This window comes from Macaca nemestrina, chromosome 9, assembly GCF_043159975.1.
Source record: "Macaca nemestrina isolate mMacNem1 chromosome 9, mMacNem.hap1, whole genome shotgun sequence".
NCBI classification, from domain to species: domain Eukaryota; kingdom Metazoa; phylum Chordata; class Mammalia; order Primates; family Cercopithecidae; genus Macaca; species Macaca nemestrina.
Window position 1 is genome coordinate 41,690,350 of NC_092133.1, and position 18,485 is coordinate 41,708,834.

Here is an 18,485-nt window from a genome sequence, read left to right on the forward strand (position 1 = left end):
AAATCAGCTGGACGTTGTGGCACATGCCTGTAATCCCAGCTACTGGGGTGGCTGAGGCAGAAGAATTGCTTGAACCCGGGAGGCGGAAGTTGCAGTGAGCCAAGATGGCACCACTGCGCTCCAGTCTGGGCGACAGAACTAGACTCCCATCTCAAAACAAACAAACAAACAAACTTAAAAATAAAAAATTTAAACAAGATAAGAAAAAATAAAAATAATAGGTTTATTGAGATATAATTCACATATCATGAAGTTCACTCTTTTAAAATATACAGTGTAGTGGTTTTTAGTATAATGACAAAATTGTGTGTCAGTCATTACGATCTAATTCTAGAACATTTTTATCACCCCAAAAAGAAAAAAAACCAAACACACTAGCAGTCAATCTGCATTTTGCCCTGATTTCTCCAGCCTTAGGCAATGACCAATCTACTTTCTATTTCTGTAGATAATATGTCTGTTCTGGACATTTCATATAAATGAAATCATATGTAATTTTTTGTGATTGTCTTTCACTTAATGTTTTTAAGGTTCATGTTGTAGCATGTATCAATACTTCATTTATTTTTTAAAATTTTTTATATTTTTAATTTTATAATTTATAATTTTTGTGGTTGCATACTAGGTATCTTTATTTATAGTACTTCATTTATTTTTACTGCTGAATGTTGTTGCATTACATGGATGTGCCAAAATTTGTTTATCCATTTACCAGTTGATAGGCATTTGGGTAGTTTCCAGTTTGGGGAAATTATAAATAACATTGTTTTATAAAGTTGTTATAAACATCAGTGTATATGGACCCACAGGTTTTTGTGTGGACATGTGTTTTTATTTATCTTGGGTAAATACTTGGGAGTGGGACTGCTAGGTTGTGTGCTTAAGTATATGTTTAACTTTATAAGAAACAGCCAAACTGTTTTTCCAAAGTGGCTGTGCCATTTTGCATTCCTACTAGGAATTTATGCGAGTTCTGGTTGTTCTGCATCCTAGTCAGCATCTGGAGTTGTCAGTGTATGTGTTTGTTTGTTTGTTTGTTCATCCATTCTAGTAAGTGAGTGGTTCTTTCTTAAAGTAAAAATATTGCAAGATAGATTCATCAAAAGAACAATTTAAATGTGAGGTGAGCATTTACTGAATGTCTGTTATATGACAGGCCCTCTGCTAGATAATGGGAATGCAGGGAAATAAGACACATTTCTGCTCCCATGAGACTTACAGTTTATTGAGGGTGACAGGCATGTAAAGAAGTAATTACAATATACTTAATTCTAATTACCTGGAATCAGTCTGGGATGGGGAAGGAGAGTCTATACCTGGAAGTGGTCAATGTCATAGAAGGATTTTGACATTTATAATCAGTAAAAAGAAAATAATATTAGGAGGTGTATGTACTTTATGTTGCATCAAGTTTTAAGATAGGTTTTGATAGCAAAGGTTAAGCTCCCTTTTTATTGTTATACCTAACAAATCAATGCCCAGTAAACTGCTTGAGATAATATTCTGCTGGCTAACAACCCAATGATTTGGGGTGACATCAGCTAATCACTTTCAAAAGTCACATATGCACACTAAGCGGGGAAAGGGGCAACTTTAATTTTTGTAGTTTTTTTTTTTGAGACAGTGTCTTGTTCTGTTGCCCAGGCTGGAGTGCGGTAGCAGCACCTTGACTCACTGCAGTGTCTGCCTCCCGGGTTCCAGTGATTCTCCTGCCTCAGCCTCCCAGGTAGCTGGGATTACAGGGATGTACCACTATGCCTGGCTACTTTTTATATTTTTAGTAGAGACGGGGTTTCACCATGTTGACCAGGCTGTTCTCGAACTGCTGACCTCAGGTGATCCGCCCACCTCGGCCTCCCAAAGTGCTAGGATTACAGGTGTGAGCCACCGCATCTGGCCTAATTTTTGTAGTTTTTTGATGCCTTCTCTTCTGACCATCATAGTCACTGCTTTCCCTTTCTTTTTTCTTTCTTTCTTTCTTTTTTTTTTTTGAGATGGAGTCTCATCCTGTCACCCAGGCTGGAGTGCACTGGCACGATCTCGGCTCACTGCAAACTCCGCCTCCTGGGTTCACGCCATTCTCCTGCCTCAGCCTCCCGAGTAGCTGGGACTGCAGGTGTCTACCACAACGCCCGGCTAATTTTTTGTGTTTTTGGTAGAGACGGGGTTTCACCGAGTTAGCCAGGATGGTCTCGACCTCCTGACCTCGTGATCCACCCGCCTCGGGCTTCCAAAGTGCTGGGGTTACAGGGTGAGCCACCGCGCCCGGCCTTGCTTTCCCTTTCTGTATCCTTCCTGGGTCGGCCTCATTTCTGCCTTTTCCCTAGCACATTGCTAAACTGTATAATCACTCCTTTTTATTTTATTTTCGATTTTTTCTTTTAGTCAGACACCATTGACTGGAAAAATCACTCCTTTTTAAATTGCATATGTACTTAACTATGAACTGTTTACCACAGTCAGCAATGGCAGCAGGAGGCATTTGTATTTTTTATACAGTCACCTGCTGTAGCATTTACCCTGCTGAATCCAGCCTCAAAATGTAGGGTCATGTCAGGTAATTCCGGGAGCCGTGTTTCTCGGTGTATGATATACTAAGCCTCTTATCTGACCTGCCTGGCTAAAACCAGAAGAGCTGTGAGGAAACATTAGGAATGGGGAGAACATGAAAAGACTCGGCAAAAATGTGCTTCAAGTTGAGTCATGCTTATCTAATTTTTGAGCATCCTTCAGAGCAGGTGATACTATCTTTGTTTTTTTTTTAACCTCTCCAGAACCTTAGCTTGGTTTCTGGTTAGGCAGCAAGTAAAAACACAATCTGATAAAAAGGTTTAAGTAAGTGGAATTAGTCATCCTCAGGAAGAAAAAGACGGGAAATCTGTAATTTCTCTGTACGCCCTAATCTTTTTTTTTTTTTTTTTTTGAGACAGAGTTTCTCTCCTGTCGCCCAGGCTGGGGGCGCGATCTTGGCTCACTACAACCTCCGCCTCCTGGGTTCAAGTGATTCTCCTGCCTCAGCCTCCCGAGTAGCTGGGATTACAGGCATGCGCCACCACACCCAGCTAATTTTGTGTTTTTTAGTAGAGACGGGGTTTCTCCATGTTGGTCAGGCTTCCGACCTCAGGTGATCTCGAACTCCCGAGCTCAGGTGATCTGCCCGCCTCGGCCTCCCAAAGTGCTGGGATTACAAGCATGAGCCGCCGCACCTGGCCTGTATTCCCTAATCTTATACCAGGGTTTTTTGACGGTTCTTGAGAATTTATTGCATGGAAGACTGTTTAACAACAATTTTAAAGAATATTAAAATTCACAGTAGATGCTGATTAATTTTTTTCCCCAAGGACAGAAAAGGGAGAAAAGTTTCAACTTCATAAGGACTTTAGGTTAGATATAAGGAGCATTTGCTTGCCATTGAGGGACTGAAGGAGAATATAGAATTAGGTTTTCCAGAGGGCTACAAATATAATAGTCTTTTTTGGGATGGTTAAAATATACCACTGAATGAAGAGAGTGAGTGGAGGCAGGTTTGGAGATGTTGGCTTTTTAAAAGAATTCTGCGTGTGTGTGTGTGTGTGTGTGTTTGGAGAAAAATAGGCTCGTATATTATGTAATGAATATCCATTTAAAAATAAATAAGGCACTGCCGGGTGTGGTAGCTCACGCCTATAATCCCAGCACTTTGGGAGGCTGAGGCGGGTGGATCACCTGAGGTTGGGAGTTTGAGACCAGCCTGACCAACATGGAGAAACCCCATCTCTACTAAAAATACAAAATTAGCTGGACGTGGTGGCGCATGGCTGTAATCCCAGCTACTCGGGAGGCTGAGGCAGGAAAATTGTTTGAACCCAGGAGGCGGAGGTTGTGGTGAGCTGAGATCGTGCCATTGCACTCCAACTTGGGCAACAGAGTGAGACTCCAGCTCAAATAAATAAATAAATAAATAAATAAAAATAATAAAAATAGATAAGGCATATTCATTGCTCTTAAACTGTTTATAATGTAGAAGGGACCTGAGATATTTCCCAATAACATATACTGAGTAGAAAATAAGAGCAGTAGGATGGAAATTTAGAAGTAGCTAGTTTAGTGAGTTTGTCCTTCCTTTTTTTTTTTTTTTTTTTTTTTTTTTTTGAGATGGAGTCTCTGTCACCTAGGCTGGAGTATGATGGGGCGATCTCAGTTCACTGCAACCTCTGCCTCCCGGGTTCAAGTGATTCTCCTGCCTCCGCCTCCCGAGTAGTTGGGACTACAGGCGTGTGCCACCACGCCTGGCTAATTTTTTAGTAGAGACGGGGTTTCACCATGTTAGCCAGGATGGTCTCTGACTTCTTGATCCACCCGCCTCAGCCTCCCAAAGTGCTGGGATTATAGGTGTGAGCCACCGTGCCCAGCCTTTTTTTTTTTTTTTTTTTTTTTTTTTTTTGAGACGGAGTTTCACTTTTGTTGCCCAGGCTGGAGTACAGTGGCATGATCTTGGCTCACCACAAACTCTGCCTCCTGGGTTCAGGAGGTTCTCCTGCCTCAGCCTCCTGAGTAGCTGGGATTACAGGCATGCACCACCATGCCTGGCTACTTTTGGATTTTTAGTAGAGACAAGGTTTTTCCATGTTGGTCAGGCTGGTCTCGAACTCCCGACCTCAGGTGATCCACCCGCCTCGGCCTCCCAAAGTGCTGGGATTACAGGCGTGAACCACCGCGCCCTGCCAGTTAGTCCTTTCTTATGCGTTACATGCATTTAACTTTAGAATGTTTTATCCATATATATGTTGCAGTCATGTGATAAATAGAAAACCCTTCTTTAGGAATTCCTCTAAAAAGTTTTTCTGTTTTCTATTACCACATTTATCTTTTCCTAGCTCTTTCAGAAATATACCATCCTTTTGATTTTTGGTCCTGACTGTGTCCGTTTCTTCCCAACTAACCATTGTTCATGGGCCACACTGCAGCTAGTTAGTGTAGAAGCATTAGAACATTACTGGTATGGACTTGAGAGTCACAGACCTGGTTTTATGTCCTTATTTCTGATCAGCTCTGTGACTGAGCAATTACATAAACCTTTGTGAGCCTCGGTTGTTTTGCTCAGTGAAATGGAGATAATACCTACCCTGCAGGGTTGTGATGAGGAAGGAGATGGCACTTTAAACCATTTAGTCCAATGCCTAGCACATGGTTAATTTTATCATTTGGTTCCAGAGCTTTTATCCCCAGATGCTGTTGACCCTTTCAGCCTTCCACTTTGTATGTCTAGCGGAGGAAATGTCTGGGTATAAGCTAGAAAGGATAGCAAGGGATTCTGGATTCCTCTTCCAAGAAAAGGGCAGGTGAATGGGATAGGGCTATTAAGAGGCGAACCTGGGATTGCCTAGAGGTAGATCAAACTACTTCTTGAGATTAATTAGTTGTCAGTTGAGCAAAGGTCATTGACCAAGGGCAAGTGAGGGTCAAGTTGCTTGTGTTGCAGAGTGGGGTCAAAGAAACCTGTCTCTGGATTGTGACAGATTAAGTTAAAGGGCGTGTTTGTGAAAAGGATTTAAGGCTAGACGGAATAGGAGGAGGTCAGGGAAGCAGTACAATGAGAATGCTTAAGAGCAGTCTGGATTTGACTGGATTTGAGCCCTGGCTCTGCCACTCACTATCCCTGTAACCTTGAGCCAGGTATTTATTCTCTCCCAGACTTAATTTTTATTTTATTTTATTTGAGATGGAGTCTCACTCTGTTACCCAGGCTGGAGTGCAATGCCGTGGTCTTGGCTCACTGCAGCCTCCGCCTTCTGGGTTCAAGCGATTCTCCTGCCTCAGCCTCCCAAGTAGCTGGGGCTACAGACACATGACACCACACCGGCTAATTTTTGTATTTTTAGTAGAGATGGGGTTTCACTATGTTGGCCAGGCTGGTCTTGAACTCCTGATGTTGCAATCCACCCACCTCAGCCTCCCAAAGTGCTGGGATTACAGGCGTGAGCCACCGCACCCAGCGACTTAAAATTGTTTAATTTATAAAATGGGACAAAAGCTACCTACTTAATAGGGCTGTGAGATAATGCATAAGCATACTTAGAACAGTGACAGGCACATATTAAATGCTTGATAAATTTATTAATATTAAATCCAGCTGAGGGAAGAAAGAGAGGACTAATGCAGTGGAGGTGAGCTGTTTTGTGTACAACTAACTGACAACATCTTCATTGATTATCTGCAAAGAAAGTCAATAATGGGCTGCATTATTTATAGATGTTCTAATACTTCTTGGTGTGTTTGCTTGTTAAAAACAAATAATGATGTTTTCCTGTTTCTCTATATTGGGAAACAAAACTTATGAAAAAAGACCTAACAGGTTAGTTACCACTTGTAACCTTTGTCATTGAATGATAAATTGTGGCTGAGTTTTCTGTATACATAATTTCTGTTGATGAATTCCACTGTAGATTTTTCTGTTTTTTTCTATCCTTTTTGTTCTGTTTCTTGCAGACTTCCTGGTTAATCACTTATTTCAGCAACGTTTACTACTTCTAAAACAAAAAGGATGAATGGTATGCGGCAAATATAAGTTGATGAGGCATGGATGGAATTAATTTTAATGAGAACTCTCAGAGGCCTGAAGTTAGTTTAATTAAGCCTGTGTAAATTCTGTCATGCCTTTCACATGTCATATGTTTTCATCTGTTGAGCATTAGTGAACCCTGTTAGGTTAGTATCTGTGAACTGCTAGGTTTAAAAATTCATTTTTCAGTACTCTTGAGATGGCATCACAGAAATCTTTTTGTGCTCTCCCTAATATTATGGTAGCCACCATGGTGCAGATGCCTGTATGTTCTGTTATTTAGTACTGAAGAAACCGTGAAGAGAGAATTATCCCTCCCCCTTTCTTTTTTGAGATGGGGTCTCACTCTGTTGCCCAGGCTGGAGTGCAGTGGCGCGATCTAGGCTCACTGCAACCTCCACCTCCTGGGTTTGAGTGATTCTCCTGCCTCAGCCTCCCGAGTAGCTGGGATTACAGGCACCTGCCACCACACCTGGCTACATTTTTCGTTTTGTTTTGTTTTTTTGAGACAGAGTCTTGCTCTCTTGCCCAGGCTGAGTGCAGTGGCATGAGCTCGGCTCACTGCAACCTCCGCCTCCCCAGTTGAAGCGATTCTTGTGCCTCAGCCTCCCAAGTAGCTGGGACTACAGGCAAATGCCACCGTGCCTGGCTGATTTTTTGAATTTTTAGTAGAGACGGGGTTTCATCATGTTAGCCAGGATGGTCTCAATCTCCTGACCTCATGATCCGCCTGCCCTGACCTCCTGAAGTGCTGGGATTACAGGCATGAGCCACCGCACCCGAAAAATTATCCCATTTTATAGATGAAGATAACCAAGGCTTAGAAACATATTCAAAGTGACATGCCAGTAAGTGGGAGAGCCAAAATTTGAAAATTGGATTTTGATTTTAAAATTTGTGCTTTTAAAAACTAGGCCACCAACTGCTTCTCTAATACACAGTAAATCAGAAGACTGCAAAACTGACCCTCTACAAGGTGGCCAGGCTTGTTTATTGCCTGCTGCTCACACTGGTCCCTGCCCTCACTTTACTGTCTAATTTTACTGAACAGAATCATGGGTGTAAAGGCTTAACTTGAAGAATCATCCAGTTTAGTGGCTCTAGCCAGTCATAGAATTTATTTTGTTTTAAATTACGATTAAGTAGGTTTGAGCTGGAGCCCAGGAATCTGTGTTTTAATCGGCTCTACATGTGATTTTTGACAGTCTGACAGGTTTGGGAACCATTTCAGTTTAGTTACATGAATCCCTCCTCCCAATTAATTTTCCTGACACGTAGTCATCTAATGTCTGATATCCATTTGTGATAGGAACTCACTGTTACATTGGCAGGAATGTGCAGTTAGTTACAGTGCAGTTTTTCTATAGAAGTAACCATGGATTTAATTAATTTCTTTGGCCAGATTTTTATACTCCTTAGGTTTTGGCATTGAGGGCTCTTGTATCTTCTCTGAACCTTGCCTTCTTCATGTGTAAAATGGGTATGTTGTTATCTACCTTGAGGGATTATCAGTAATTAAATGAAAAAATAAACTGTCCTGTCTGGAAAGATTCTTGAATGCCTTCAAATAGCCTTTTCTTATAGTTCCCTTACCATGTCAGTCTATTCTGAAACACTCTCATGTCTTCAGAGTTCTAGTTAGAAGTGTGGATGTGATAGAGGGCTCCTAGATAATTCATTTTGGGATTGTTAGTGCCAGAAATAGGTTATCATTTTGCCTCCTCATCAGTATGCTTCTTTACCTCTGGCTTTTTCTTTGGACAAAGTATATGATAGACACTCTTATGGGTACAGATAAGCCTGCGTTTCTGGAAATTCAGCTTTACTCCTTAGAGTTTCCACTAATAACTTGAACCCGGAGCAAAACAAATGATCTGCAGGAAGACTTTAAATCTAAAAGAAAAGACCTTTTTAGATTGTATAGAGACCAAAGTAGAGAACCAAAGAAAATATTCCTTGTCTCTTTCCTATCCAAGGGGAGAGATAGGTAATGGGTGAGTGTTATCCATAGAAGAGGATAAATGATCAAATGCAAAGCTGGAAAAGACTGTTCAAGACCCTGAAAATAATCTCTCATCACTGTAGGTTGACTTGGTTTGGTTGTTGAGATGTATGCTTGCCTTGCTTTTCTTAACCAAAGCAAACTTGATCTGTTCTTTAGTATTAACTTAGAACATGAGCTATGCTTCCCTTGAGGCTCAGAGTACTAAGAAGAGTTTGTAGGTGATAGTCTCTTGAAGGCGTGAGTGAAATGTGGTGAAATAACACTTTTTTCTTTAGTTTGTGTTAGATTTCTAGTTTCAAAATGTTTTTGAATGTAACATCTTGAAAATACTTCTTTGGGTTAAAGTTTCTTCATGTGAGTGCTTTTCAAAAGATAATTTTAGTACTTTGGACACATTAAAATTTTTTTTTTCTTTTTGCCATTATCTTCATGAATACAACTTTAAACACATTTTTATTTTTATTTTTTAGTTTTACTTTTTGAGATGGAATCTAGCTATGTCGCCAGGCTGGAGTGCAGTGGCGTGATCTTGGCTCACTGCAACCTCCGCCTCCTGGGTTCAAGCAATTTGCTGCCTCAGCTTCCTGAATAGCTGGGATTATAGGCATGTCCACGTACCACCACGCCTAGCTAATTTTTGTATTTTTAGTAGAGACAGGGTTTCACCATGTTGGCTAGGATGGTCTCAATCTCTTGACCTCGTGATCTGCCTACCTTGGCCTCCCAAAGTGCTGGGATTACAGGTGTGAGCCACTGCGCCCAGCCACATTTTTATTTTTAAAAAGTGTATCCATATATGTAACTTACTGGTCAGAAATGTTAAAGATATCCAATACATTTTCATTGAAATTATAGTCGCCCTTTAGTTTTTCAGGAAAATGATTCCATCTGAGTTCTTAATTATTGTGGTCTTTATCATTTGCAATCAGGAATTCTAGACCAGCCTGGGCAACATAGTGAAACCCCATCTCTAAAAAAAAAAAAAAAAATTTTAGCTGGGCATGGCGACATGTGTCCTAGCTACTAGGGAGCCTGAGGTGGGAGGATCACTTGAGCTCAGGAGGTCAGGGCTGAAGTGAGCCATGATTGCACCACTGTACTTCAACCTGGGCAACAAAGCAAGACCTTGTCTTTAAAAAAAAAAAAAAAAAAAAAAATTACGGTCTTCCTCTGGGGGGAAACATCTGTGTTCATTTGACAATGAAGTTATTGGGTGGAGGGTAGAAAGCAAAACCAATTAACTTGACTCTTCCTTTTAAATTTACTATTTTAGTTCATTTGCAAGAAAGTCACTCTGAACTACATTACGTTATAGAATATTAGGGGAGATGATGCAATTTAATTAGTTATGGAGACTTATATTAAACTTAATGTTGCCAAATCATTATTCCTTTTTTTTTGAGATGGAGTCTTTCTCTGTCATCCAGGCTGAAGTGTAGTGGTATGATCTCGGCTCACTGCAACCTCTGCCTTCCAGGTTCAAGTGATTCTCCTGCCTCAAGCCCCCCAAGTAGCTGGGATTACAGGTGCGCACCACCACACCTGGCTACTTTTTGCATTTTTAGTAGATGCGAGGTTCCACCCGGTTGGCCAGGCTGGTCTCGAACTCCTGACCTCAAGTGATCTGCCCACCTTGGCCTCCCAAAATGCTGGGGTTACAGGTGTGGCAAGTCATTATTCTTAATGAAGAGAGCAGGATCAGCGCAGTAGCTCATGTCTGTAATCCCAGCACTTTGGGAGGCCAAGGCAAGAGGATTGCTTGAGCCTAGACATTCGAGACCAGCCTGGGAAACATAGCAAGACCCCATCTCTACAAAGTAAATAAATAAACAAATAAAAAGAAGGACTGTATGCTATTAGGGCTCTCTGTAACTTTCATTCATGTCATCATTCCACAGCAGGAAGCAAATGATATGGTGTTAATTTTATGAAGTAATTTTATGTATTGTCTTGTTTTTGTTTTTATTTTTAGGACCGGAGTAGGCCCTATGATACTTTTAACTTGCACTCGTTGGAGAACTCCTTAATGGATATGATAAGGACTGATCATGAGCCTCTGAAAGGTAAACACTACCCTCCCAGTGGCCCACCAATGAGTTTCGCTGATATAATGTGGAGGAATCATTTTGCAGGTTAGGAATATTCATATGTCCATTTCTTGCTTGGTGTTTTAAGCAAAAATCAGCTTTTTAATAATTTTGATTTTTCTGGTTTGTTTTGTGTTTGCTTGTTTTTGTTTTGCTTCTGTAAAGCATTGTGGAATGTATTTAAAGTTGATTTCTTTTAAACCTGGGTTCAGCTACCTATAATAATCAAGGTGGATTGTTATTATCAGTCATGTCTGGCAGGAGCATGAATTGGGTAGCTGAGATCAGTCACATTATGAGTTAATAGCATGAGACCAGCAGCCAGGTTTTCTGGGCTTTGTGTATTTGGAATCCTCAGCTGAACTTAGATAATTCATTTAAGTCCATATATATATACTGCAAGGAACTGTGAGAGTTAGTAAGCCAATCTCCAAAGATTGCTTCAGAAAACTGCATATAAAGGACTTCTATTTTATTAAAGCATAATCACCTTCCTGGTATAGGAAGTATCACTACACAGGCTTACGGGCAGCCAGTGACCCTTTGCATTCTCTGAGGCCAAAACACAAGAAAATATCTTAAAGCGTATAAATGTTTTGGATTAAATATAAGGCAGAAGGTCTCAAAGTTAGCAGTATCAGGACTTCCTGTTTTTAGAGCCTATGTAAATTCAGGATAGATGTTGGTGTTTAATTCATAATTACAGATAGTTCTTTTTATGGGTTATAGGACTTTTTAGAGACTTTACGATATTTTAAAATACTGTAATTGCTTCTATCAGATCTTTGTAATTTACTGCTAGGCCTTGACTTTAGACTCTTAGGTTGTTTCTAATTTTTCCTCCATTAAAGGTAATGCTGCCATGGATGAGTTCTTGCACATAGCTTTTCCTTAAGGTAAATTCATAGTGAGAGTCTTTGGGTCAAAAGAGATAAACATTTAGGTGGATTGAGCTTTAAGAGAAGGATGGTAGGCTAGAGGACCTACCTTGTGGCTTCTGTATGAGTCTGTTCAGAAGCACTTCCCTCTATACTATCTTGCTTTTCCTCCTCCTTTTTTTTTTTGAGACAGAGCTTCGCTCTTGTTGCCCAGGCTGGAGTGCAGTGGTGTGCTCTCAGCTCACTGCAACCTCTGCCTCCTGGGTTCAAGAGATTCTCCTGCCTCAGCCTTCTGAGTAGCTGGGATTACAGGCATATGCCAGCATGTCCAGCTAATTTTGTATTTTTAGTAGCGATGGAGTTTCTCCCTGTTGGTCAGGCTGGTCTCAAACTCCTGACCTCAGGTGATCCACCTGCCTCGGCCTCCCAAAGTGCTGAGATTATAGGTGTGAGCCACTGCGCCCAGCCTCCTCCTACTTTTAATATCCTTTACTCCCACTTGAACATGGGGAACACTATTTTGAGGACCTCAAAACTCAAGTACAGAGTAACTGGTCTTTGTTTGTTTTTTTGAGATGAAGTCTTGCTCTTGTCGCCCAGGCTGGAGTGCAATGGCGTGATGTCGGCTCACTGCAACCTCAGCCTCCCAGATTCAAGTGATTCTCCTGCCTCAGCCTCCTGAGCAGCTGGGATTACAGGCACCTGCCACCACTGCCAGCTAATTCTTGCATTTTTAGTAGAGACGGGGTGTTGCCATGTTGGCCAGGCAGGTCTCAAACTTCTGACCTCAGGCGATTGCCCGTCTTGGCCTCCCAAAGTGCTGGGATTACAGGCCTGTGCCACCCCACCTGGCCCCAGAGTAACTGGTTTTTGTATGTTTGTTTGTTTTGATTTTTTTTTTTTTTTCCTAGAGCTTAATTTCCTTGGTTTTTCAGAAAAAAAAAAAAATTTTTACTCATTATAAGAAATGCAAATAGTGTGTAAAAGGATGAAAAGGAAAGTAAAAAAGAAAAAAAAAATCACTAGAGGCTGGACGTGGTGATCGCTTGAATCAGGGAGTTGGAGGTTGCAGTGACCGAGATTGTGGCACTGTACTGCAGCCTGGCGACAGAGCGAGACTCTGTCTCAAAAAAAAAAAAAAAAAAAAATCACTAGAGACTCCACCTAGAAGTAACAAAGGTTATTATTTTTATTAACATCCTTCCAGATATTTTATATTCTCCATATAGGAGATGAAATTACAACTCAGCCTTTCTGACTTTGCAGTCAGTGAAACCTGGGTGTGAATTCTGTCTCTGCCTTTGTCTGCCTATTAATCTGGATAAATTAGCCTCTTTAAAGCCTCAGTGTCCTTATTGTTAAAATAAATTCCCTACTTCATAGAGTGAGTACGAAGATCAAATAAAGTCCCTGGCACTAGAAACTGCTCAAATGTTATCCACAATTTTTTGCTGGAAGTAGTATGGTATACTTGCAATATTGACTTCTTTCCAACTAGACTGCAGCTAAATGTTGAAATTTTTCAGATGCACTTTGTCAAAATTTTATATTTTTCATAAGTAGTGATTATTGAAGGATAAACATCTTATTTTCAAAGCCACTTAGAAAGGAAAATAATTTTTCAATTATTTTGGCTTTCCAAAATTGTATATCTGAATGATGTAAAAAATATAAAATAGGATATCCAGTATTTTAAGATGTACTTGAAGAACATGGTAAAAATATGTTCACAATAATATTTTATCTTAGAAATGTATTCAGTAAGAAATCCCTTTATTCAACTGTCCTGTTGATTCAGGGGAAAAAACTATTAGCATGGGAGATAACAGAATAGGAAGTTTAGGAGATAATGAGACTTCTGTTTTAGTGAAGTAAATAAACTTTAATAGTTTTTTGGTTATGTATTCGGTTGACCAGCCCTGAAAATATTTGTAGGAAATTTTAAAAGTTTCTCTATCTCATCCCCCATGATAAAAATTATATAGAAGAAAAGCTGAATTGAACTTTCTTCATAGCACACTGAAAAATATCTTCTATAGTATTAATCAGATCACAGAATGCGTATTTAAATAAAAATTGGACTAATTTATTATTTATTTATGTATTTATTTTCTGAGCTGGAGTCTTGCTCTGTCACCCAGGCTGGAGTGCAGTGGCAGGATCTCAGCTCATTGCAACCTCTGCCTCCCTGGTTCAAGCAATTCTCCTAACTCAGCCTCCTGAGTAGCTAGGATTACAGGTGTGTGCCATCACACCCAGCTAATTGTTGTATTTTTTAATAGAGACAGGATTTCACCATGTTGGCCAGTCTGGTCTCAAACTCCTGACCTCATAATCCTCCCTGCTCAGCCTCCCAAAGTGGCCGGGATTATAGGCATGAGCCACTGCGCCCAGCCAGACTAATTTATTTTTTTATTTTTTTTTACTTTTTAATGATCCCAAACTACAGTGCTTGGCTGTAACAGAATAAGGTAATGATCTTCTGGGTTTTGTTTTGTTTTTTGTTTTTTAACTATGTCTTACATATACTTTTTCTTTCGTTAGAGAGAATGCCTCAGAGATGAGAAAGGAGGCTTTTGAAGAGGGTAATGCTCTAATGCAGCTGTTTCTTATTTTATTTATTTATTTTTTTTGAGACAGGTTCTCGCTCTTTCACCCAGGCTGGAGTGCAGTGGCACAATCTTGGCTCACTGCAGCCTTGACCTCCCAGGCTCAAGCAATCTTCCTGCCTCAGCTCCGTAAGTAGCTGATACTAGAGGCAGGGGCACCATGCCTGGCTGATTTTTTCTATTTGCTGTGAAGACAGGGTTTCGCCATGTTGCCCAGCCTAATCTTGAACTCCTGAGCTCAAGCGATCCTCCTACCTCAGCCTCCCAAAGTGCTGAGATTATAGGCATGAGCCACTGGCCCTGACCCTGTTTCTTATTTCTTTTTCTCAGTACAGAAATCCTTGGGTTGGCAGATGTAGTAGGAGGGAGCAATTGTTCTCTGTTCTCATTTCTAGTGGATTGAAGGAAAATCCAACTCTCTTCTTAACTATGAAGATTAAGGGGATTAATGGTGTTGAGAGAGGTGGGGTAAGAGATAACGAAAAAGATTCATCCCTATTATCTTCCTCATAGCTGTTCCTTGACTTTCTACCTGTAATGCAGGTTCACTAAGCTCCTATGGAACCACTCTGAAAACTCGTGGTCATTAGGTTTAATTAATCATATTCTCCGAACTCTAGAAAGATAATAAGGAAATAGCAACTATAGCACATTGAGCAGAGAAGTAAGATCATATACCCTAACTGGGGAAGCCCAGTATAGCAGGCATCTTGGCAAAAACAGGGAGGAGTTACTTTTTCTTCATCCCATGCAATTTGCCTCTTACAGCAGAAAAAAGGCCTGGCTGACTATTTGGGGTTAGTGCCTGGTAAAACATTTTTATGTATTTGAATTTTCTCTTCCCTCACCATTCATAGAACTGAGATTTGAAAAATGAAAAGATGTCAGTTGAGAAATGATATTGAAAACTTTGCTTTTCAAAGGTATACTGAGAGTGTCTTGGGGGGCAGAGACAGTAAGTAGAAATTGAGTGATTTGTATAAGTACCCTCCATTAATTTGTGTAATCATCCTTTAAGCATAGCATTTAAATCACCTGAGTTTTTAGTGGCCAAGCATGGTGGCTCATGCCTATAATTCCAGCACTTTGGGAGGCTGAGGCGGGCAGATCACTTGAGGTCAGGACTTCAAGACCAGCCTATCCTACATGGTGAAACCGTGCCTCTACTAAAAATACAAAAATTAGCCAGGTGTGGTAGTGGGCACCTGTAATCCCAGCTACTCAAGAGGCTGAGGCAGGAGAATCGCTTGAACCGGGGAGGTGGCGCTTGCTTTGAGCCAAGATTGTGCCACTGTACTCCAGCCTGGTGACAGAGCAAGACTCCATCTCAAAAAAAAAAAGAAAAATCACCTGAGTTTTAAAAGACACAGATGATGGTGATGATGATGATGATGATTTTGAGACAGGGTCTCGCTGTGTAACCCAGACTGGAATGCAGTGGTGCGATCTCAGCTTGCTGCAGTCTTCGCCTCCTGGGCTCAAGCTCTCCTCCCACCTCAGCCTCGTGAGTAGCTGGAACTATAGGTGCATGCCACCACACCCACCTAATTTTTTTTTTTGGTAGAGATGGGGTTTCGCCATGTTGCCCAGGCTGGTCTCTAACTCCTCAGCTCAAGCAATCTGCCCGCCTCTGCCTCCCAAAGTGCTGGGATTACAGGTGTGAACCAGTGCATGCCAGGCTGGGAATTGTGATTTAATTGTTCTCAAATACAGCCTTCATTAAATGAGGAAACAGAGGCACAAAATATTTAACAACTTGCCAAAAATTACCCACTACCAATATGTGAATAAACTAGGATTTGACCTCAGGTCTAAGCTGACAGCTTTTGATTATTGGTTATTTGGAACATACTTAGAATATTATAGTACCAAAGTTTTATCATTTCCTTAAAAAAGAGATTTAAAAAAGTTAACTGTATTTTTACATATCACAGTATTACATTTTCTTAGATAGTTTTCTAAAGGAACATCTCTCTAACTTTATAGAGAAAATTAGTGGGAAATAAAACCCAGTAGAATATGCATTTTACCTGTAAGTCTTTCTGAAACGTGGCACTAACATTCTGTTACATGAAGCTTTCTGAAATACTTGCCTTTTTAGAGCAAAGGGAGTGATTAGAGGAAGGTACAGCAGTTGTTCCCTATCTCATAACATGTTGTAGAAGTAAAGAGATGACTTTCATAATTAATTATGAGTTAATACAAATTTCAGTTTTTAATTTGGGCTCACAAAAGCATGAGTTTAGTTGGATTCTGAAACTGAATCATGATAGACGTAGGGTTTTTTTTTGTAACTAGTGTTTTAAATATGAATATGAATTGAGCTTCTGAGACTGTGATTTTAACAGAACGAATAACCATATGTAACCCTGTTTTCCAACCTCTGCCTTCATCCCCTCTCACCCGTATTTATCAGATCCTGTGCAGTGGGAAAAGTGGGACACAGTCTCAGATTTCCACAGCATCATTTAACTCAGTAAAACCAAGTATGCCTTCCAGTTTTTGAAACCTTATATTTTACACTATACTTAAAAGATCACTAGCTGACAAGAACAATTTAAAAATAGCAGACCATGGACAGGTGACAAAATGTCATGCTGGCAGCACTAGACTGCATTATACAAAAATCACCAGATGTCACACACTTGATTCTATTTTCACAGCTGATTAAACAGCAGTATTTGTTGGACAAAAGGAAGAAAAAAGAAATGGCCTTTTCTGAATTTGGAATCAGTTTTTCTTTTGCTGTTATATATTTTATTTTCCTCCAAAATTCCTTAATAACTGTAAAACTTAAGATATACAATATATTAAGTTAAAAATTATGAAATAATTTCAATTTTAGAAAAGAAACCTTTACACATATACACTCCCTAACCTGGAAGACTGTAAATCAAGATGTTAACAGTGCTTATCTTTGGTGAGCTTGTTTTCTCCATTTTTCTGCATTATGTGATTTTTCTCCAATGAAAATGCATTGCATTTTATAATCTAAAAATTACTTTTGGAAGAGGTTAAGAAACTAGCTTAAAGATGCTGTGAGTGATTTTACTTTAAAAAATTACATTATTAGTTGGAAAAATTAGATTATATTTAGATAATTGATTCTGATGGATATGGCTTTCTTGACCCAGAGTTTCTTGTCTTGTCTTTTCTTTTTTTTTCTTTTTGAGACGGAGTCTTGCTCTGTCACCAGGCTGGGGTGCCGTGACACGATCTCGGCTCACTGCAACCTCCACCTCCCAGGTTCAAGTGATTCTCCTACCTCAGCCTGCTGAGTAGCTGGGACTACAGGCGCATGCCACCACACCCAGCTGATTTTTTTGTATTTTTAGTAGAGATGGGATTTCACCATGTTGGCCAGGATGGTGTCCATCTCTTGATCTCGTGATCTGACCGCCTCGGCCTCCCAAAGTGTTGGGATTACAGGCGTGAGCCACGGTGCCCAGCCTGGAGTTTCTTATAAAATCTTTTGTTGCTAGCTTTCATCCAGAGACCTGTTGAAGTCAAAGAGGTCAAAGAATTAGAGAGAATACCAGGAAAGGTAAAAAGTGTTTTGCTTTTCATCAATTAGTGATACCTTCAATCTGTAAAACACTGCCTAAGCCTCTCGTTTTAATGCATCATAAGAAAGTTTAGGTTGGAAGTAATCAATGTAAGATAGAGAATGATAATTTGAAAACTACCAAGCTTCCTTTCAATTTCATCTTTCTAAGCTGAAAAGTTCTAGGAGCTCATGGAAAGGGTCAAAAAGGATCCATGCAGGTATGTTTAACTTCTGGAGGACAAAAAGGGTACCCCTTTATGTTTGGGAAACTAGGTAGTTATAGGAACATGTAAAAACTTTATTTGATATAGTGGTTGTAAACTACATAATTCTTTACTATACATGGTTGTAGACACAGGAAAGAAAAGAAGTCAAATAAAGATCAGTTAAATTCAGGCTTGCATGATTTCCTTGATAACCTTTATTATTATTCTAGGAATATTTAGGGAATATTGCTAACTTTTTAGACAGCACACTCTCCTCTAAATATTCCTTGGTTGGAGTTTGAAAAGATCCTCCATATATACGGTTTCCTTAAGTTCTGATGGGCAGTGATTTTGAAGTCTTGATGGGCTTTTAGGTAGACTTTCCAGTAACTGGCTAATTACTGTTATATTTGAATACCCCAGAAAAGGATGAACGCTGGTTTAGAGTAAATCATATCTAGTTTTCATGGATATTGGTATTTCATGATAATGAATCCAAATAAGGTCTTGATTATCCAGAAATGATGGCAAGGACATTGAGATAGCTAACTGAAATGAGAATATGCTTTCTCCCTACTGAGTCAAAGCCTTGTTCTGGTGACAGTTTTTCCT

General features: G+C 40.0%; 1 protein-coding gene across 10 annotated transcripts in view; it reads left to right on the forward strand.

The window, feature by feature from the left end:
* Positions 1-18,485, forward strand: part of LOC105480288 (cytoplasmic polyadenylation element binding protein 3) — a 247,307-nt gene that overhangs the window by 81,119 nt on the left and 147,703 nt on the right. For 7 of the 10 annotated variants that reach the window (XM_071069499.1, XM_071069496.1, XM_071069495.1 and 4 more), the window contains one exon: positions 10,519-10,678. In XM_071069499.1, the coding sequence (XP_070925600.1) occupies positions 10,519-10,678 (160 nt within the window). The remainder of the gene's footprint in view (positions 1-10,518; positions 10,679-18,485) is intronic. The other 3 variants (XM_011738966.3, XM_071069502.1, XM_071069503.1) reach the window with 1 other exon arrangement.